Source organism: Erythrolamprus reginae, chromosome 1, assembly GCF_031021105.1.
Source record: "Erythrolamprus reginae isolate rEryReg1 chromosome 1, rEryReg1.hap1, whole genome shotgun sequence".
In the NCBI taxonomy this organism is placed as follows: domain Eukaryota; kingdom Metazoa; phylum Chordata; class Lepidosauria; order Squamata; family Dipsadidae; genus Erythrolamprus; species Erythrolamprus reginae.
This window is the reverse complement of record NC_091950.1, coordinates 94883503-94903785: the sequence shown is the minus strand read 5'-3', so window position 1 is coordinate 94903785 and position 20283 is coordinate 94883503. Positions and strand designations below refer to the sequence as shown.

The window sequence follows — 20283 nt, the reverse complement described above, 5'->3', positions numbered from 1 at the left end:
AATGTTGGATTTTACTACTTGCTATCTTATAAACTCGTTACTTTTCCAAAACACATTACTTACAAAAAAAGTGTTGGGAAAAACAAACTGTTCAATTGGATTGTTTTTTAAGAGCTGCAGAAAAAACAATTGCTGCCAACCTGCCTTCCATTGAGGACCTATATACTGCATGAGTCAAAAAGAGGGTGGGGAAAATATTTACTGACCCCTCGCATCCTGGGCATAAACTGTTTCAACTCCTACCCTCAAAATGTCGCTCCAGAGCACTGCACACCAAGACAACCAGACATATGAACAGTTTTTTCCAGGATGCCATCACTCTGCTAAAAAAATAATTCCCTCAACACTGTCAGACTTTTTACTAAATCTGCACTTCTATTTCTATTAATTTTTCTCATCATTAGTGATGGGTAAATCCAACGGAGTTTGAGTTCGGCGAGTTTGGTCAAACTTTGTGTGAAGTTCGGCCAAACCCGAATCCGAGCAGTCCGTGACGTCAAAGCTGCACCCCCGGAATCCCATCATTTATTTATTTTTACGAAAAAGGACGCCCCAGCCGCGCCGCAAGCAAAAGGAGCTGGGGAATACCACGAAGGGATTCCGGGGGCGGAGCTTTGACATTACGTATACTTCTTCCTGGCCGGCCAAAATAAAGCCACGCTCCAGGAAGAAGTCTCCCTCTCATCGAAGCTAAAAATTTTCTGCAGGGCCTCGCGCAAGCCTTGTACTAGCTTCAGGCCAGCCAGCTGGGAGCAAGCACACAGAGGAAGCTCTGGGCGAGCGAGGCCCTGCGCTGCCTGGTGTGGCGGCGGCAGAAGCGCCCCCGTCCTTTCAAGATTCCGGGTGCGGCACTAGAGTAATGGTGGGAGGATGGAATCCAGGAAGTGATCACCTTGGTGTGCTTAGCAGCCTGCTTGTAAGCGGCGGCGCGCGGAGGTAAAGCCCAAAATTTCGGGCACCTCCAGAATCCAGGAAATGACGTCAAAGCTCCACCCCCAGAATCCCTTCGTGGGATTCCCCAGCTCCTTTTGTGCCTCCCTCCCAGCCTCCCGACCGGCAGCTCCCCAGTGTTCGCCTTCCTCCGCCGCCACCGGCGCCTGGCTCCTCCTCCTCTTCTCAGCAGATGACAGCCGGACGGCAAACACCGAACCGGAATATGAATTTTAAAGAAAATTCGGGTTCGGGTTCGTCATGCCGAACACCCTAAAGTTCGGTACGAACCCGAACTGTACAGGTTCGGTTCGCCCAACACTACTCATCATTCATATCATCCTTTTCCTCCCACTTAGGATTGTATGACTGTAACTTGTTGCTTGTATCCTAAGATTTTTATTAATATTGATTGTTTGTTCATTGCTTATTTGACCCCTATGACAATCATTTAAGTGTTGTACTACATGATTCTTGACAAATGTATCTTTTTCTTTTATGTACGCTGAGAGCATATGCACCAAGAAAAATTCCTTGTACGTCCAATCACACTTGGCCAATAAAATTCTATTCTATTCTATTCTCAATCAGTCTGCAAAAAAGTATTTGCAAATTTCAGTCAAATTAAAAACATGGTGAAAAAAATCATTATTGTTTTGAATTCTGGCAATGGCAACAGCAAAGAAAAAAACATGTTCTCTTTTGCTTAATAAAATTAAGCCACTGTGCTTCGATCATTTCTTTACTTCTTTACTCATTCATTTTTCTTAGCCCCTATTTTACATTTACAGAGATGAGCACTGCCCTCTATTGTCAGGAATGACTAACACATATGCGCGAGGGAAACCTTTTCTTTTTACTATTCCAATATTTTGCTGTTGTCTTTGGAGACATTTCCATCTAATTAAACTTTATTTTACTGAATTTGCTCTTTGTGCACACGTGTGCATGAGCCTGTTAATCCCAATGTTCATTTTGTAATGTTTCACGGGAACAAAATATATACATACTGAATGCGAAAATTAAACATTGCAATCCTGACATTATACCTGTTTGTTTAAACCTTGGAATTTTTCAGAACATTTACATAAAATTTACCCCATAAGCAAATGTAATCCCCTATTTTTCACTTCTGAAAATGCAACCGGTTTGTACTCATTTAAATATATGCAAATTTAACCTTTCATATTTTAGAATGTGTAGTTTTCATACCTTAGCAATGGGAGTCTTTTTTGGTGGCCCAGATTTAGCTGAGTTATCTTTCATATCCTTATCGCCTGCAGCGCCAGAAAGAACTGGAGTCTTGCCAGGAAGTTGTTTGTTTTCTTTTCTATCAGCTCCTCCACTAACTTTGCCTCCACCAACCAACTCTATCTTTTCAGCACACTCTTTAATCTAGTAGACAAAATAAGATTAACATAAAAGCATTAACCCTTCTAGGTCCTTCACAAGTGTCATAAAATATTGCTACAAAAAGTACAGTTCTTGAACTATATTGCTCCTGAACTAATTGGATTTTTCTAATTTCTGGTACAAATGCAGTATAATTACAATGTAAATAAGTTCTTTTCAGTTCTGACTTTTATTATATTTACGCAACATTTCAATCGATTTATCCCCTAAAGGCTGGACAAGTATAAAAGTTTTAATTTGCAACATCTGCTTGCTCTCTTCCCTTATCAGTGGCCTGAATGTTTCAGGGCCCAGGAGAACCAGTGCATTCTTCAGAGGAAAGGGAAAAAACAAGAGCACCAAAGGGAGTAACTTAAACTGCTTGCCAAGTAGGAAAGAAAAAAAGAACTGCAAGAATAAGTTTGGGAGATGAAGGAACTCATTACCAAGCAACCTGGGGAGGGATGAGGAGAAAGAACAAAGTCAAAGTGATTAAAACATATATGCATTTATGCAAAGTTCCTCCCTTAGAGAGGAACAGGAACATGCATCCAACTTTTCAATGGCCATTTTGCAATCAATATATTAAAAGTTGCAAATACACGCTTACATGTTTCTTTGCCTTTAGATGACAGGTCATGTTTGTTGCAATTAGAGTTGTGTGTGTATGCATGTGCGTGTGTGTATTTCTGTCAAAGAGGCTGCAGGTTTAAATCCCAGTAAGGGATGGCTAGCTGATGAGAGGAACTAGCCTCAAAATAGATCTATACTAGTCTCTCTTCCTTTTCAATTCAGCAAAAATATGTTGCATATATATGTGTGTGTGTGTGTGTATACCTATACATACATACATACATACATACATATTACACGAGGTAAACCCGAACACAGAACAATCTACATATATATATATATATAGTGTGTGTGTGCGTGCACGCACATGCACTTTTGTCGTTTTTTAATGCAGATTTTTTCCATTTCTAATTATTTGCCTATCTATCTTTTGTTTGGTTTTTGTAAAGAAATATTCCCTTTTTTCTTTGGGGGAGGGGGTGTCTGTATTTTACCTTAATTTTCCAAATAAAATTTTTTTTATTTTTTTTTTATAATAAGTTTCATATTTGCCCATGGCCCCTTTTCAAGACCGAAATTTGGCTATATCCAACACAGCATACGCTGTAAAAAAATGAAAGGTTCACAATTTATCTGATAGAAACTATTTTAGAGAACCTAAAACTCATACCATGTTCAAAAATAGCAAATCAAAGCCTATTCATTAATGAAAATGCTAATAGTTAACCCCCTGACTTATTCTCAGGGCTCCTTGAATAACATCATATTTTCACCCTACTGCAGACTGATGATTTAGTGTAACTTACCCGGTCCAGTTTCAGTTTGTCCACATCCGTTAGAAAAGGATTCACAGCTTTCTCACCTGCCACTTTTAGGGCAGTGCCCAAGGCTTCAAATGCAGCATCTCTAACTTCTGGAGCTGAATCATTAATTTGCTGTGGCAAAAAACAAAATCTGTTTTTTTGTATCCAAGTATTTTGTATCCAAGTATTCTGCTTGATGGAGCTTTGATTCACAGAATCCTATAAAGCAGTGATCCACAACCTTTGTTGTTTGGAGGCCTGGCTGGGGAGGGGGCGGGCGGGGCGGGGGGGGGGGGCGCCTGAGAGAGAAACATACAGCTCGACTTGCTCACATTGTCCTTTTCCAAATAGGCCTCAGCCTAGGAGTGGGCTGCAGCCCAGGGACTGGGGACCCCTGCTACTATAAAGTGAAATATGGTGAAAACATGTTTTCCCCGGTTTTTCTCCTCTAAATTGATTTGTATTTTACATAAAGCTCAGCTATCTCCTTATTTTATTTCAAATGCTAGTTCTGCAGATGATTTTATTTTTTACCTTGAGGAGAGCAGCGCAGAATGGTTTCAGGAGACTTTTGGGAAGGGCAGAAGGAGTGCAGTGATGAAAGCTTCGTGCAATGAAGAGAGATGTCTGCTGCTTGATAGTTGGGTTTTTGTTATCCATTACAGCCAAGATATCTTCACTGAGATTTTGTAATGTGGTCTAAAAAATATTTGAACATGAGAGATTCACTTTGACTATTCTACTGACTACTCTGAATATTGTTCAGAGTATTGGTATCAATTCACTTACAGTAAGAAAGATAGCATCAATGGCTTCTTGCAAGGCTTGAACGACCTGAGGCTTTTTTTCTTTGAACTTCTCCAGAATAGTTGGGACAACCTGTTGAATGTTATTAAGAAGTTACAAATTGTGCATCCACTCCAGCGTCAATTGTAATACAAGGAAATCTTCATCATCGTCCCATACAAAGGACAGAGAAAATATTCAAATCACATTAAAAGTTCATTACATCAAGAAACAATCTAGCTAAAACAGCTTTTAAAAAGAAAAACGTTTGCTGTTTTTAAAACTCTTACTTAATTCAAACTACTCATCTGGAAACATTTCCTATCTTCCTAGAGATTCTTTTGTAATAAAACAAAATCCAGAATAAAATTTGCTAGAAATTTAATCTATCTATCTGTCTGTCTGTCTGCCTCTCTAATTTGTATGCCGCCCAACTCCCGAAGGACTCTGGCCAGTTTACAACAAAATATCATATAAAAACAATTTTAAAAATCCCTTAATAAAACATTTACACTTACTGTGGCCGGATATAAAAGGCGTATCATTTGCTCAATGGCCGAAATATGATAAAAGGAAGATTTAATATGCATTCAGTAGAAATCAGTATCAGTCTGGTGCCAAATTCTAGTCTATTCCTCATTCCACAATTAATTTTATGCACAGAGAATTCAAAAGCAAACACTAAGCACATTATAGTCACCTGACCAGCATATTGTCCAAATTTCTTCCTGAGACCAGTGGCTAGTCCAGCAAGGCATTTGGCAGCCAAAGCAACCAACATCACATTAGTATCCTTTCCAACAACCTGTAAAGAAGGAGCATCACAATCGAATGATATAAAATTTCAAAATGAATTCTGAACAAATTAACAATAATTTCTCCTACCATACACCTAAATTAATATTAAACTATCTAAGAGTTACTCTCCAATTTGACAGTCCACAAACAAAGAATGGAAGAGAGGTTGTTTTTTCCTCCCCTGCCACTTTCCTATACACTCATAAAATATGCTCCATTTGGAGTGTGCATATAGAGGAGAAAATTGTTTCATGAGCACAAATTCTAGATTTTATTCTACATGTGTTCTCAAGTGTTGGAAACCCGGGCAATTTACTAGTGCTAGCTGACTTGCTATCTGCTTAAAGAGTTAAGAACATGTTCAATTACATTTACTGTATTTCTATTTCTAGGCAATTAAGATATCAATCATCCACTTAAAACCAGTGTGGAAATACAGGGTGCGTTCCAAAAGTAATGCAATTATTATTTTTAAAGTAATTTAAAAAGGTCTTTGCAAGGTCTTCGTCACAGCTGATTGGATCTCTTCTATGGACAAAAAATGCACCTTGCCACAACGCGCTATGAATCCGCGAGTTCCTGGCCAAACACCAGGAACGCTTGCCAACGCTGTCTCCCCCCCAATAGTCCTGAGGTCACCCTAGCAACGTTTTTGTTCCCAGCCCTGAAAGGAACCCGTTTTTCGTCCATAGAAGACATCTAATCAGCCTTGACAAAGACCTTGCGAGCGGTCCCCGAAGATGCCTTCCAGGGCATGTACCAGTCACGGCAGAGTCATTGGAAAAAAATGTGTAGAGGCCCAAGGACAATACTTTGAAGAATTTTAAGTGTTTGTGCAAATCTGTTCCATAAATTGATTTTAAAGATAATTGCATTACTTTTGGAATGCATCCTGTATTATAATTAAACATTCTATATTTACCAATCAATGCTCCTTATAACTATACTAATACTGAGACCTTGTATTTAGATTTGAGAGGTCCATTTGGCTAATACAGAGAAACTTGCCTTTTTAAGAGCTTTCACCAAATCTGCATAATCTCCAGCTTCCAATCTGGGATTTTTAACCAGCACTTCTACTGCCTCCAAAGCTTCTTTTCTTTCCTGCCATTTTTTGGCCTCCTGCAAGGCAAACCATTAAACATATATGATATATGCATTACTGAAATGTGATACATTCTAATCACGTCATTTCCTACTTGTATAAGGGAAAAATACACACACATGCTTCCATGGGGTCAGTAACAATGAGGTACTTTAATTTACTTCTGTGTTTTCACATTGATCTACCACAATTGTCCTTAATAAGCAATACCTCTTAAATATGGCAACATATAAATTCAGTAGCAGAAAAGAAAAATTATTTGGTGGGTATTTTAATGCACATAGTATTGATGCGAAGGGAAGTTACAGAGATTAAGATTAACATATTGTCTTATCTCCACTTACTATTTTATCATAGAAATCCTTAGGAAGCTTGGAGATAATTTCAACGGCTTCTAAAAGTTCATAAGCATCAACTTGTGGAACATCCTCATCACCATCATCACCTCCTATGGAAACAGCTATTAGACACAGCCAAGTAAAGGCTAGTTATACTACAATACTACATTTTACTAATCATATGATCAAAATTGCCAGAATAAGGACTTCTGTGCAATGATACTGTCTAGATACTGATATGCATCCAACTTTTCTGTCAGTTTGTGCTTTTTAGTGAGTTTTTCTTTTTCCCAGTAATATCCTCAAGGTTGAAGTTCCAGATCAAATGTTACCTCCATCTGCATCTCCACCAGCTGCCTGCTGTTGTTCAAATTTTGCTTTCATTTCTTGCTGGGATCGCAGAAACCTGGACTGCTTGGGAATAGACGGTGGCAGTTTGACCCATTCTTCTTCCAGTTCTTTTAACTACAAAAATTAAAATAGCCGAAAGATGCATAAACACAATCTCGACCCCTGATGTTTAGACTATTTCCTGCCTTCAAAGAGGTATAAAAGCATAGTTCTTTAGGAAGACTTTTGAGGATTACAACCTACACTGATCCAATATATGTTGCTCTGGGTTAAGGGGCACTGCTGTTACTGTTTTGGATTTTTAAATTATTTTTCTATTTTCTCCCTCTATATAGGCTTGTTATTGATTGATTGATTGATTGATTGATTGTATTTATATGCCACTCACTCCAAACGAACTCTGAGCGGTTATTAACCACTTAAAAGTGTTATGATTAGAGTAACAGACAAGCTGGAGGAAGTGAGTGTATGAATACACCTGATTATAAATAATCTGCTACTGAAATAACATTTACTAATAACATTATTATATGACTTCAAAATCTTTTTACTGATACCGTATTTTTCGGTGTATAAGACGCATCTTTTTACTGCAAAAAAGCGCTTTAAAAATTGTGTCTTGTACATCGAATGCTGCCAAGGAATGGGCAGGGTGCTGGGCATTTCACCAGCAGCAAAGCCTCCCTTTTTTTCAGGCAGCTGCCTGGGACCTCCAGCTGGCAGGGACAAGGTGGGTGCACCGCCAGAGTTAGCCAGTCCCAGCAGTGGTGGCAACAGCTGAGGGGGCTCTGGCAGCTTTCGTTTATGGGCGAGAATGTCATATTCACGCCCCAAGCCGAATTGCAAGGCTGAGGAGGTCGGCAAACAAGCCCTGAAGGGACAGAGCCATTGTCTGCACCAACGCTGTGCTGTTGTGTGGCTGGCTCATCTGGGTGAGCAGCTGTGGCAGTGACTGGCAGTGACTGGGCAGGGGCTGGCTCTTCCTGGCTGAGGAAACCAGGGAGAACTGGCCTCTGCCCAGCCGCTGTATCCAGCTACTGGAGAAAGCCCGCAGGGCGGCCTTGATTGGCACGAGGGAGCTCAGCTTCATCAGCCCCTACCCCAATTTTCTCCCTTCGGTTGTGCCTTTGGGAGGTCGCAGGTAAGGTGGGCATGCAGCAACAGAGAAATGGGCGGGTTCCAACAGATTGCATTGGAGAGCAATAGAGGAGGGAGGAAGAGACAGAAAGAGAGTGGGAGGGAGGGGGAGAGGGGGAGGGAGAGGTCTTTGGGTGGACCCCCCCACTTGCTTTCTCATCCCCCCTACCTCCACAGAAGCGCAAACTGGCCTTCCAAGTTTTAGCAAACCAAGAAAGAAATCCGGGTGGGTAGCTAGGAGATAAGTGGGTGGAGTGAATTCTGGTAGTTGAGGTCCACTCGTCTTAAAACTGTCAAGTTTAAAGATCCCTGAATTAGAGGTTAGGAGCAAGGGTCTTCAAACCTGGCAAGATTACGGCTTGTGGAGTTCAGCTCCCACTCCTAAGGTAGCATGACTGGTGGAGGAATTCTGGGAGTTGAAGTCCACAAGCTTGAAGTCCTTGAAGCTGTCAAGTTTGAAGTTTGTAAAAAGTGTACATGGTTTTAAAAAGTATACATGTAAAAGTAAAAAGTGGTATTTTATTAAACAATATAATACTACACCATTTGGTTCAGAATACTTTTTTCCTTGTTTTCCTCCTCTAAAAACTAGGTGTGTCTTATACACCGGTGCGTCTTATACAGCGAAAAATACGGTATATCTATTTATTGCTGAGTAATTAGCAGAGTAGACCACTGTTTCCCAACCTTGGCAACTTGGAAGATATTTGGACTTCAACTCCCAGAGTTGACCCCGACAGCAGATGCTGGCTGGGCAATTCTGGGAGTTGAAGTCCACACATCTTCAAATTGCCAAGGTTGGGAAACACTGGAGTAGACCACCCATTATGCATTGGTTGCTGATCAGTTTCCGGTCACAATTCAAAGTGTTGGTCATCACCTATAAAGCCCTTCATGGCACCGGACCAGGGTATCTGCGAGACCGCCTTCTGCCGCACGAATACCAGCGACCGGTTAGGTCCCACAGAGTTGGTCTCCTCCGGGTCCCGTCAACTAAACAATGTCACTTGGTGGGACCCAGGGGAAGAGCCTTGTCTGTGGCGGCTCCGACCCTCTGGAATCAGCTCCCTCCAGAGATTAGAACTGCCCCCACCCTCCTTGCCTTTCGTAAACTCCTTAAAACCCACCTCTGCCGTCAAGCGTGGGGGAACTGAAACATCTCCCCCTGCCTATGTAGTTATTTGTTTATGATATGACTGTATGTATGTTTTTATATATTGGGGTTTCTTGTTTTTTAGACTTTTTAAATGTATTATTGTTATTTTAGATTCTAACTATTAGATTTGTTATTATATATTGTTTGTATCATTGCTGTAAGCTGCCCTGAGTCTACGGAGAGGGGCGGCATACAAATCTAATAAATAAACAAATAAACAAACAAACAAACAAACAAACAAAAAATTTAAAACTTGATAGTGGATGATCACCTGTTAACTCTTAGTGCAAGATATACCCATTTTTTCCAAGTCTCTTGAAAGACTCAATGTGAGATTTGTTAGAACTTCAGTCATTTCAGATCTTGGAGCTAATGCCTATTTTATAAAGTTTCCTCCACTAAAATTGCATCTAAAAGGAATAATTTTCCAAAACAAAGCTTTGAATTATTGAAAACATTTGAGAAAACCCCCCTATTTTTTCTATTTCCTAATAACTTCCTATTAAGATTATCAGAACATAACATTTCCCCAATTTACCTGAAGAGAATTTATGTTCTGTAATGGAGGCCTGAGAGCATCCTTAATCCATCGATAAATCTCAATCGCAAGGAGTTTGGCTTCATCTCGAACTGCTTTCTCTCGAGATTCAAAAAGTTTTGGCAACAGTTTGATTATTGGCTTCAGGGTGATTATTTTTGAACCAAATTCACTGAAATATATACATGCAATTATGTTAACATTATGTTATCTTAATGTACACTCGGACACAAATATTTAGGCATTCTAAACATTAGCATAGACTTATATACCGCTTCAGTCACTAAGCAATGAATCATAAAGGGTGACATTTTGTGGCCAGACCTTTCTCTAAAGCCCACTAACACCATTCTGCAAATACAGTACATGTGATTCTTACAATGTTTCAAAGGGCTTCTGAGGGTTTCTAAAACCTCATGAAAAGGCTGTGCCCACTGTTCTCATGATACTACAGAAAGCTTTTGAGGTTTTCCAGATGATCAACAGAAGGTCACCGACAATTTTGAGAACAGTGGGCATCTTGTCAGGTTTTAGAAAGCCTCGAAAGTGATGAGACCAGCTTCGAGCAACTAGCAACCCTCTTGCATAGGGCCAGGCTGGGCATGCTTTGTCAGTCATGGGAAGAAGCTAATGAAAGTCACTTGGACATACCACTGGAGTGGTGGTTTGCAACATGGGGCTTGAGAGGACACTCCTTGCTTTGAGCAGAAGTAGAGGCCTATGGATAGCCAGCTAAGACTGTTGAAGGCCTATTTTAGCTTAGCACTACCACCACCAAGGAGTGCTACCATGCAGAGCAAAAAGGACAGAGATAAGAGTGTGATAAGTGGGTAAGTTCAAGTGATCGGCCAAACAGCTGAATTTTGATGTGACTGTGGCAGTATCTTTGCAGATTGAGCATAAATACTTTAAGTGCCATCCTTTAATAGTCATTGCTTGAGGAAAACTCCATCCATACAAGTATTATGTGGAGAGAGAAAACTAGGGTTTCTATGCCATCTATAGTTGAGCCGTTAACTATCTATGTAAGTGGCTTTTCCACTGTCTTTGGGGGATTTTTCCCCCCACCAATTTTCATAGCCCTCTAATTTCTGGTGCTGGTTGGCTTTTAATGTTAATAAAGGTTGCCTATGTACTAACACAGTCAGGCAGAAGACAGACTAAATTACAGTATTTAAATGGATTCCTTCCCATTTCTTTATTTCTTGATTTGTAGAGTTCAGTCTTTTGTTAAGTTGCATCAAATATCAACAGCAGTTGATTTCACTGTATACTAAGTCATAAAGGAACTTAGTTTTGGATGAACAGAACACATGAAATTAAGGGGCAATGTATGCATACTAAATGAGTCCCAGTATAAGTCCCAGCGACCTGTCAGGTCCCACAGTGTCGGCCTTCTCCAGGTCCCGTCAACTATAAAAGATCACTTAGTGGGGCCTAGGGGAAGAGCCTTCTCTGTGTGAACTCCAGCCCTCTGGAATCACCTTCCCCCAGAGATTCCTACTGCCCCCACCCTCCTCGCCTTCCGTAAGAACCTGAAAACCTATCTATGCCACCAGGCTTGGGGGTCACTAGATCCTAGTCTCTGGCCGACAAGTGTGATCTATGCTTGTTGTTCGAATGTGAATGAATGATTTTTAATGTTCCAGGGTTTTTATAATAGTTGGTTTTATTAATTGGATTTTAGATATTTATATTGTATACTTTTTTTTACATGCTGTGAGCTGCCCCGAATCCTCGGAGAGGAGCAGCATACAAATCCAATAAATAAATAATATTATATAATATAGCTTTTTTCCACCACTTAACTGGAAACCGCAATAGAGAATTTAATTAGTCAGAAGAAATTCCCTTATTCTTAGAAAGTCTGAATAAAATTTCCATTAAATCTTACCTTAGTGCTTTCTTCAGTGTTTCTAGGCATGCCACTATAATCTTGGGGTTCTTGTTGTCCAAGCCTTTAAGCAGTTCTTCTTGCACCGCTTCCCCTTTCTCAATTTCAATAAACATGACGCATATATCTATGCCTAGTTCCTTTGCTCTAGCTTTAGGCTGATTGAACACTTTATTTACAACTCCAGATACTACCTCACCTGTTGTTCTTGAAAAAGGAAAAAAGGTAATAACAAGAATTAGTCGAAAACAGAATGAGCAATTTGATTCTCTCATCCACTTTATAGCAATAATGTCAATTCCATTAAACACAGGATTGTTCAGTACATTGTTATATCTATTGCAATTTACTGAGGTTAAGATTGGGTTTGATGCATTTATGAAATATTCCTAAATGTTCTAGTACAGTGGTACCTCTAGATACGAGCTGCTCCACATGCGAGTATTCCAAGTTACGAGCCGCGACGCGAGCGAAATTTCTGTTCGACACCCGAGCTCAAATTCGGGATACGAGCTGAGTTACCGCTAGTTGGTGCATCGCCTCTCTGACCCAGAATCCCTTGCTTCCGGTTAGCGCGCAAAACAAAGTCTCGTCTCGGTCGTTTAAGAAAGTTTAAAAAGTTAAGAAAGTGTATATTTTTACAGTTTTATACCATTTAACTATGGAATTGTTGTTTTGTTTACGTTTATGATAGTTTAAGAAAGTGTTGTTTACGTAGCCTACAGTACACAGCCGCACTCGTCTGTCACCAAGATAAGGTTACTGTACTGTGTTTTATACATTTTCTTATTGTATTTTGTACATTTCTTTTCATTATTTACTTTATTGTTTATTTATACGCGTTGCATGTACATTTATTAATTAAAAACATGTCTTTTTTCATAATTTAAGCTAACTTTGGGACTTTTTTGAGGGCTGGAACCAATTAGAATTATTTACATTAATTCATATGGGGAAAATTCATTCGAGATACGAGTTGATCGACTTATGAGCTCGGGTCTGGAATGAATTAAACTCGTATGTCGAGGTACCACTGTAATCTGAAATTTTTTCCTGAAATGTATTTTTTTTGCATTCAAGGATACTTATAATAACCACATTCATACACATTATTCAAATGAAGCTAAAGCTTTTTTTTAAGATTAATGGATAAACAGTTAGAAAAAGCCATGAAAATTTATCTCAATACATGATCACACCAGTGAGATTATTGTATGCAGAGAGTTGAAAAAGTTTGACGTTCCCCAAAATAGAGGAATGGTTGCTGAAGTTGAGAAATTTTGCTGACATGGATAAATTAACTTCTTTGATTAGGGAATAGTCATTGTGCACATTTATTTTTTATTAGAAGCCTCTTATGGACTTTTTGTGGAAATATGAAAACAAATGAATTTGTAACTTCTAGTTTTAATAATTAGATGGGATAGATTATGGAAAAGAGAGTAAATATGATAGAATTTTAGAAAAAGAGCAGTCAAAAGTATATTTGCACTTTATAAAAGCTGTGAAAATATTGGAAGCCCCTTTAAAAGAATTTCTCTTTCTTTTCAATTTTTCTTAGCTCCCCCCCCCCTTCTTGCACCTTTTGTTTTTCTTTAATTTCTTTTTTTAACTTTCTAATATTTTGCTGGCTTTTATCTTCTAGTTTAAAAATTTTAATAAAAATTATACCCCAAAACCCCCGACTCCTAAGCATGCATATTGAGCACTTCACTGCTATATTTTACAGACAACTCAAATGCATGCAATGTGTTAAATAAAAAAATATTTTTATAATGTGAATGGCCATTACAATGTGTAGTGATTAATTACTCTAAAATTGTTCTAGAAACAAATATGAATATTTTAACTCAGATAATTATCAACATAAATTGTTTCCTCCAACATTTGGTACCCTTGCAGTGGGGAAGGTATCAATTTTTATTTGATTAAAGAAAATCATTTCAAAAATTCAAACTGGGGATTAAATGACTGATGTACTATAGGCATGTTTCAAAAAGATTTATGGTATAGAGTTCATTGTACAATTTTAGCCACATGGCTCTGAATAAATTGTCAAAAACATTGTTCTAACTCCTATAATGTTTGAAACTGTTCAAAGCTGATATATAACTATAATTTGGGATCTTAAACTCATTAGTAGGAGCAACAGTTCTTCTAATATATAAATACAAATAACTTACTTTCCCGCTACATGAGCATTTTCAACATAAGCAAGTGCAGCTTCTAATCCTTTTAACTGAACAACTGCATTTGAGTCTGTTACAAATTTCTTTATAAGTCCAAGATATTTGGACCATTCAGGGCTCTTTTCATCATCTATTTTTTCAAACAGCTTCAGTGCTTCTTCATAGCCATTTAATCTGGCTTTCCATACCTAGGAAGAAAATGGAAAGAAATAAATCAAATCCCTGTGGGATCCAAGAGAATTATATGCTATTCTCTTTTATTGTCAACTATATATTTTTATTACAACCCATACTGATGTACTATAGTTTTCCTTCTAAGCATTCAAATCATAGATATCCAAATGCCAACTAAAATTCTGCAGTATTCATCAGATGTGCTATCTGCAGTTCCAAGAATAGATTTGAAGAGTTCTGAAACTGCTTTAGTCATGATTGATTACAGTACAATACAGTCATACAAATCAGTGAGGAAATTTTCTGTCTTATTTGAACTATCATATACAGAGTTAATAATCCTGGAAATAGCACAAACTGAGGTTTTCTTCACAAATCTAGCAATGTTGTATTCCCCCTCTTCAGACCTCTGCATTATTCTTGTCATGCCTCCAAAGTGCTGCCACCATATGTTGACTTCTGTTGCTAATTGCTGAGAGATAAGGGCAGATACAGGGAAGGGGAGAAAAGAGGAGGGAGAATAGAGAACCTCAATTGTTTTACTAGTTCTCCTTTCCAACAAACACTGTCTGATATTTACAAACTATTTAATTTTTTTAAGAACACATGGCATGCCCTAAATAAATATCATTATAGCAAACTTATAAAAACATTAAGATTCATAAATAATAATTTATGCTACTAATGTTGCTATTTTTTCCTAGTAAAGGTATTTCAACAATTCAGAAAGATTGAGTGGTTCATAAAGTCTGCCCTTTGATGTTTTTTCTTTTTTTCTCTTTTGTTTATCTATTATTTTGAAATACAATTTTTTTAAAAAATTAATTTAATTTAGATTATTAAACTTCTGTAAAGATATGAAGAAATGTTTTGTAGGAATTATCTATGTAAAATATAAAATCATAGAAAGAAGAGAGGAAATGATACAAATATGTTTTAATAAAAATATGCATAACTTCATACATCTCTTATTGCAAAACTGGGTAAATCAGTCAAAACTAGCAGTCCGTGCTGATATCCTTTCTGTATTTTTGTGCCATCTGTTTTCTGCTAATTGTCCAAGATGAAAATGGCATGCTATAAAACTGAAATCAAGCAACTTTTGCTGCCACAGAATAAATCTTGGATTATTGTTACAATCAGCATGACCATGTAACAATATCCAACCTTTCTTTTTTATCCCCAAATTAGGAGAGAAGCACTGGAGCCAGTCCCAATCATTGTTAAACTTCTAATTTTAGAAATGGAGGAAACTATCACCATGGCCGCATTGTAAGGTAATTTGCTGGGGGGAAAATATGTACAATGAAAGTAAAGTTCAACACAAAGAGAAAATATTTTAATATTTTACAAGTTGGTCAAAAATGAATATGTATAATCGGAGGAAGTAATGATTTAATCTCAAATTGTTGCCTGTCTAACATAGATACCATCAGAGGGGGGGGGGAGGGGAAGAAATAAAGAGTTTGGGGCTTTGTGGAAGCTTGCAAAAAATATAATTTCCTAGAGAAAAAAATTAGGACCAGTTAAATTTATCATTTTAATCATTATGCCAATCAAGTATAGTGTTTTAAGAAAATGGCTTCAGTTTTATAAAATATACCCTGTGAAGCAATGAACAAGCATGTTGTCTATCTGCTGCTTTGTTTTCTTCCCCACATGTTAAGTAAGCCAGATCCACGTTCACATATAAACTAGAGCACTTTTTGGAAAACAATTTATTTTTACAACTGACATTTCTAACTCACGAGCCATGGGTAACAAATTCAATGATTGAGTTCACAAAACATGATAATTAAATTATATCAATGCTTAGTATGATACCGTATGTGAATCCAGCTTTCTTACATCAACTAAAACAGCCAAATGTTACTCCAAACAAACCTGGTATGCATGAGCAGGAGAAGTTTCTAACTCTCTTTTTCAAAATTCCTAAGTTTTCTGAAGAACATTTTAGTTGTACAATATGACAATAAATCCCCGTTTTCAAAAGTACCACTATATAATTTTTCAATGTTCGTGTTTCTCCATTTTTCATGTTTAGAATTTTAGCGGAAGTGTGTACATTAAGATCACACTAGAGAGAGATATGATAGCAAAAAGTTTAAGAACACTTTCAGAGGTATAGTCAGCTGGTTTGGACCAGTTCGAGCAAAGTGGTAGTGGCCATTTTGACCAGTTCAAAGAACCGGCAAATATCACCTCTGATTCGCCCCACCCGTTTCCTCCTGCCATTCCCTCCTATATTCCCATTTTTTAGCTGAAATGATTGACGGGGCAGTTTGCTGCGCCTCAGCTGAGCTAAACAACAGCTCAGCTCACCAGCGCTGACACTGAGGACATTCTTAGGAGTGTTGCCACGTTTTCAAGCAGCCCACGCAAGCCATGTGCATGCACAAAAGATTTTGCGCATGCTCACATTTTTGGTGCTGCTGGGTGAACCGGTAGATAAATTATGTGAATTTGACTTCTGGAACACTTGCGCTGGAGGATATGATGTTAGAGGTCTAGGCCACAATAGGACAGCAAAAATATGAAAAACCACAGTTGAGCCCAAGTTTTAGCTTGCTAAGTGAGAAATTTGTTAAGTAAATTTTGCCCCATTTTACATCCTTTATTGCCATGTTTGTTAAGTGAATCACTGCAGTTGATAAGTTAATAACATGGCTGTTAAGTGAATTTGACTTCTCCATTGACTTCGCCTATCAGATTCCAAAAGCTGATCACATGACCCCAGGATGCTACAACCATTATAAATATAAACCAGTTGTCAAGCACCTGAATGTAAATCATGTGACCATGGGGATGCTGCAATGCTTGTAAGTGTGAAAAATGGTCACATGTCACTTTTTCAGTGCCGTTATAACTTTGAACAGTCACTAAACAAACTGTTGTAAATTGAGGACCAATTCTAGTGCCTATGGAAACATTTTCAGATTTGTTCAAAAACATTTTGAGTTAAACTATTGTATAGAAAGATTTTCAAAATATGATGCTAACATTTGTCCTTTCCTTAAACTCAAAGCAATGTATCACTCAGTATGTAGAGAATTGCCTTAACAAGATAATCTTACCTTATGTTCACATTTTTGATCAATGGGTAATTTCATCCATTCACTTTCATCTGCCATGGTGCTTCAATTTTTTGTAGTTCTTCACTGTAATACCTAAGAAATATCAAAAACAACAATAACAATGAGAACTAAAAAGACATGCTGAAACATATGAACCCAGTAGAAATGAACATACATGATCATAACAGGATCTGAATGAAAGTTAACATTAAAAACCTACATATAAACTATAAGCTACCTAATAGCAGCACCAAACGATTATAACTATGACTTCATATACTGTATTCTGTATATTTTGACTCTATAATCCAAATCCAAATTCTATGCTCAGGAATTATAAATCTGAATATATTCTATTTAAAACAGATATATTTTCTTAAAGAGTCCATTTTGGTAACGGTAAGAACAGAAGAAAAACAGGATGAGTACTAAAAGTGTTACAGAAAAACCTAGTTTCAAAATATATAGCTAGCCCAAATTATAAGGTTGCACACTGCATGGAAGCAGCCTATAAAAAGCACATGTCAATAAGCCAAATCACCAGGCTACATAACAATATATTCTAGGTGGGGCTGAGGCTGGAATGAAGAGACAACAGTTTCTGTTTTAGCTGTTAGCAATGCATCCCTTCTCATTTCTGGTGCCAAAATATCTTGCTACACATGAGATGCAGTGATAAAGAATATTACTATCATTTGCTCCATTTACTAAGAGCAGTATCAAAATAATGTGTTCATTCTAAAGTGTTCTTACAACTCCTAAGATAGAATGGCAGTTTATACATTTCCCTAAAAACAGTTCATTAAACTAGCAAAACTCCTCAGGTGAATGTCCCTCTCTTCTCAAGGAAGGTATCCTTATCCATGTTTTGAACAGACAATTTGATGGGAACATGCTCAAAAACTAAATCTTTTCCAAGGATCTTTAATTTTGTTACATTTTATTACTATATAATTAATTTGAAAGATATTTTAAATGAATAGACAGATATTGCAATCTTGTCATTCTCCTGAAACATTGATTACACCTCTCAAAATTCTCAGCACGGGAATTGTAAATATTTAAGCTCATACACATCCTGAGGGCATGCCAGATAAGAAAAGCTATTATAGAGGGATTGCTTTGCTAGATTTTCTCAATTCAAGCTCAAATTCACTACAATAGCTCATTAAGTATACAATACATTACAGGTCGTCCTCGATTTACAATAGTTCATTTAATGACCATTCAAAGTTACAATGGCATTGATTTGTGACTTATGACCATTTTTCACAGGTACCTTTGCAGCATTCCCAGGATCATGTGATCATAATTCAGATGCTTGGCAAACTGGTTCATATTTATGACCATTGCTGTGTCCCAAGGTCATGTGATGATCACCTTTTGTGACTTTTTGACAACAAAGTCAATGGGGAAGCCAGATTAACTTAACAACTGGTTTACTAATTTACAATAGTTTATTTAATGACCATTCAAAGTTACAATGGCATTGATTTGTGACTTATGACCATTTTTCACAGGTACCTTTGCAGCATTCCCAGGATCATGTGATCATAATTCAGATGCTTGGCAAACTGGTTCATATTTATGACCATTGCTGTGTCCCAAGATCATGTGATGATCACCTTTTGTGACTTTTTGACAACAAAGTCAATGGGGAAGCCAGATTAACTTAACAACTGGTTTACTAATTTATCAACTGCAGTGATTCACTTAACAAAATCACTTAACAGTGATTCACTTGGCAACAAAAGTTGTAAAATAGGGCAAAACCCATTTAACAAATGTCTCACTTGACAACGTAACATTTGGGCTCAATTGTACTTGTAAGTCGAGGACCACCTGTACTGATACAATCTTGCACATAATAATAAATGTACAATATTACTGAGTACACCACCATATAGATAATGGAAACTATCCCCCCCCCCCCCCCCCCCGGTCGTCCCTATTGAAAATGGAAGTATATTGATAGAGACTCAGTTTTATTCTTCTCAATTCCATCTTAGTCTTTTATCTTTAAAAAGTGTGATTGCTTATTAGCCATGGAAGGAAAACTTTAATTAGAAACAAAGTGCTAGTAGATGGGGAGGGGCATGATGACTTGAAAGGAAAAGTAATAGATTGATAAAATTAATACAGATGGTTGTAGATTATTTATACTTTAATGGATTCTGCTTCTGTAGGCTGAAACATTTATCTTGATCAATGACTACAACTAGTTTTAGTTTGTATTAACATACAAGGAATATCACCATATAATATATACTATCTGGATCCACATATTATACCAAGCCAATATGTGAGTTTATTTTTTGATATATTATGTAAAAAAAACTATTGTGGACTGCAAATTAAATGTTAAGGTTTAGTATAGGCATGCTTTACTTTAAAAACACATTTAATTATATACCAACCTAAATCACTCCACAGGCTAATTAATCTACATCATATTAATTTGATAGACTCAGACAATATATATCACTGTATGCCTTAGTGAAATATATAAAAGCTCTTAAAATGCAACAAATTATCAAAATGTTTAAAAAATGTAATATTTATATTTTGCCATTTGAAGTAATCTTTATTTAAAGGTTTCTACTATTTTAGGTATCATTAAATCTTCAACACGTACTAAACAAGTAAACATATGAACGTATTCTGAAATACGGTATATCCAAATAATTTTATTCCTCGGTAACATACTCAATTTATAAGGCTTAACACTTCTCTTTAGAAAAAAATATTGATTTTTGTAATAAAAAAATACACACAACACAAAACAGTGCCCAGTGAAATGTGCTCCCACCACCCAACAACATTCATTCAGTCCGTCCACCAAATGAGGGTGTACTAATTTATAGTTTTTAACAACCAGGAACATCAACATATTTACAAAGTGTAGAGTGATTCCAATTTATTCTTTATGGCTCGGTCTCGAATTCTACAAGCCATAAAACCTCTGACCCTATCCCATCTTCCCATCAGTTTTTCCACTTTATTTTCATCGATCGTATTCATTTTAATTTCCATAATTTCAAATTG

The 20283-nt window shown here is 37.4% G+C and overlaps 1 protein-coding gene across 6 annotated transcripts in view; it reads right to left on the bottom strand.

Annotated features, from left to right (window-relative positions):
- Positions 1 to 20283, bottom strand: part of CKAP5 (cytoskeleton associated protein 5) — a 72975-nt gene that overhangs the window by 39384 nt on the left and 13308 nt on the right. For all 6 annotated transcript variants that reach the window (XM_070759956.1, XM_070760002.1, XM_070759985.1 and 3 more), the window contains 12 exons: positions 17239 to 17331; positions 13985 to 14178; positions 11802 to 12008; positions 9908 to 10079; positions 7058 to 7190; positions 6732 to 6835; positions 6291 to 6404; positions 5185 to 5289; positions 4488 to 4577; positions 4233 to 4397; positions 3702 to 3830; positions 2143 to 2325 (listed from right to left, as the gene is read on the bottom strand). In XM_070759956.1, coding sequence (XP_070616057.1) covers positions 2143 to 2325; positions 3702 to 3830; positions 4233 to 4397; positions 4488 to 4577; positions 5185 to 5289; positions 6291 to 6404; positions 6732 to 6835; positions 7058 to 7190; positions 9908 to 10079; positions 11802 to 12008; positions 13985 to 14178; positions 17239 to 17295 — 1653 coding nt within the window. In that variant the 5' untranslated portion in view covers positions 17296 to 17331. The remainder of the gene's footprint in view (positions 1 to 2142; positions 2326 to 3701; positions 3831 to 4232; positions 4398 to 4487; positions 4578 to 5184; positions 5290 to 6290; positions 6405 to 6731; positions 6836 to 7057; positions 7191 to 9907; positions 10080 to 11801; positions 12009 to 13984; positions 14179 to 17238; positions 17332 to 20283) is intronic.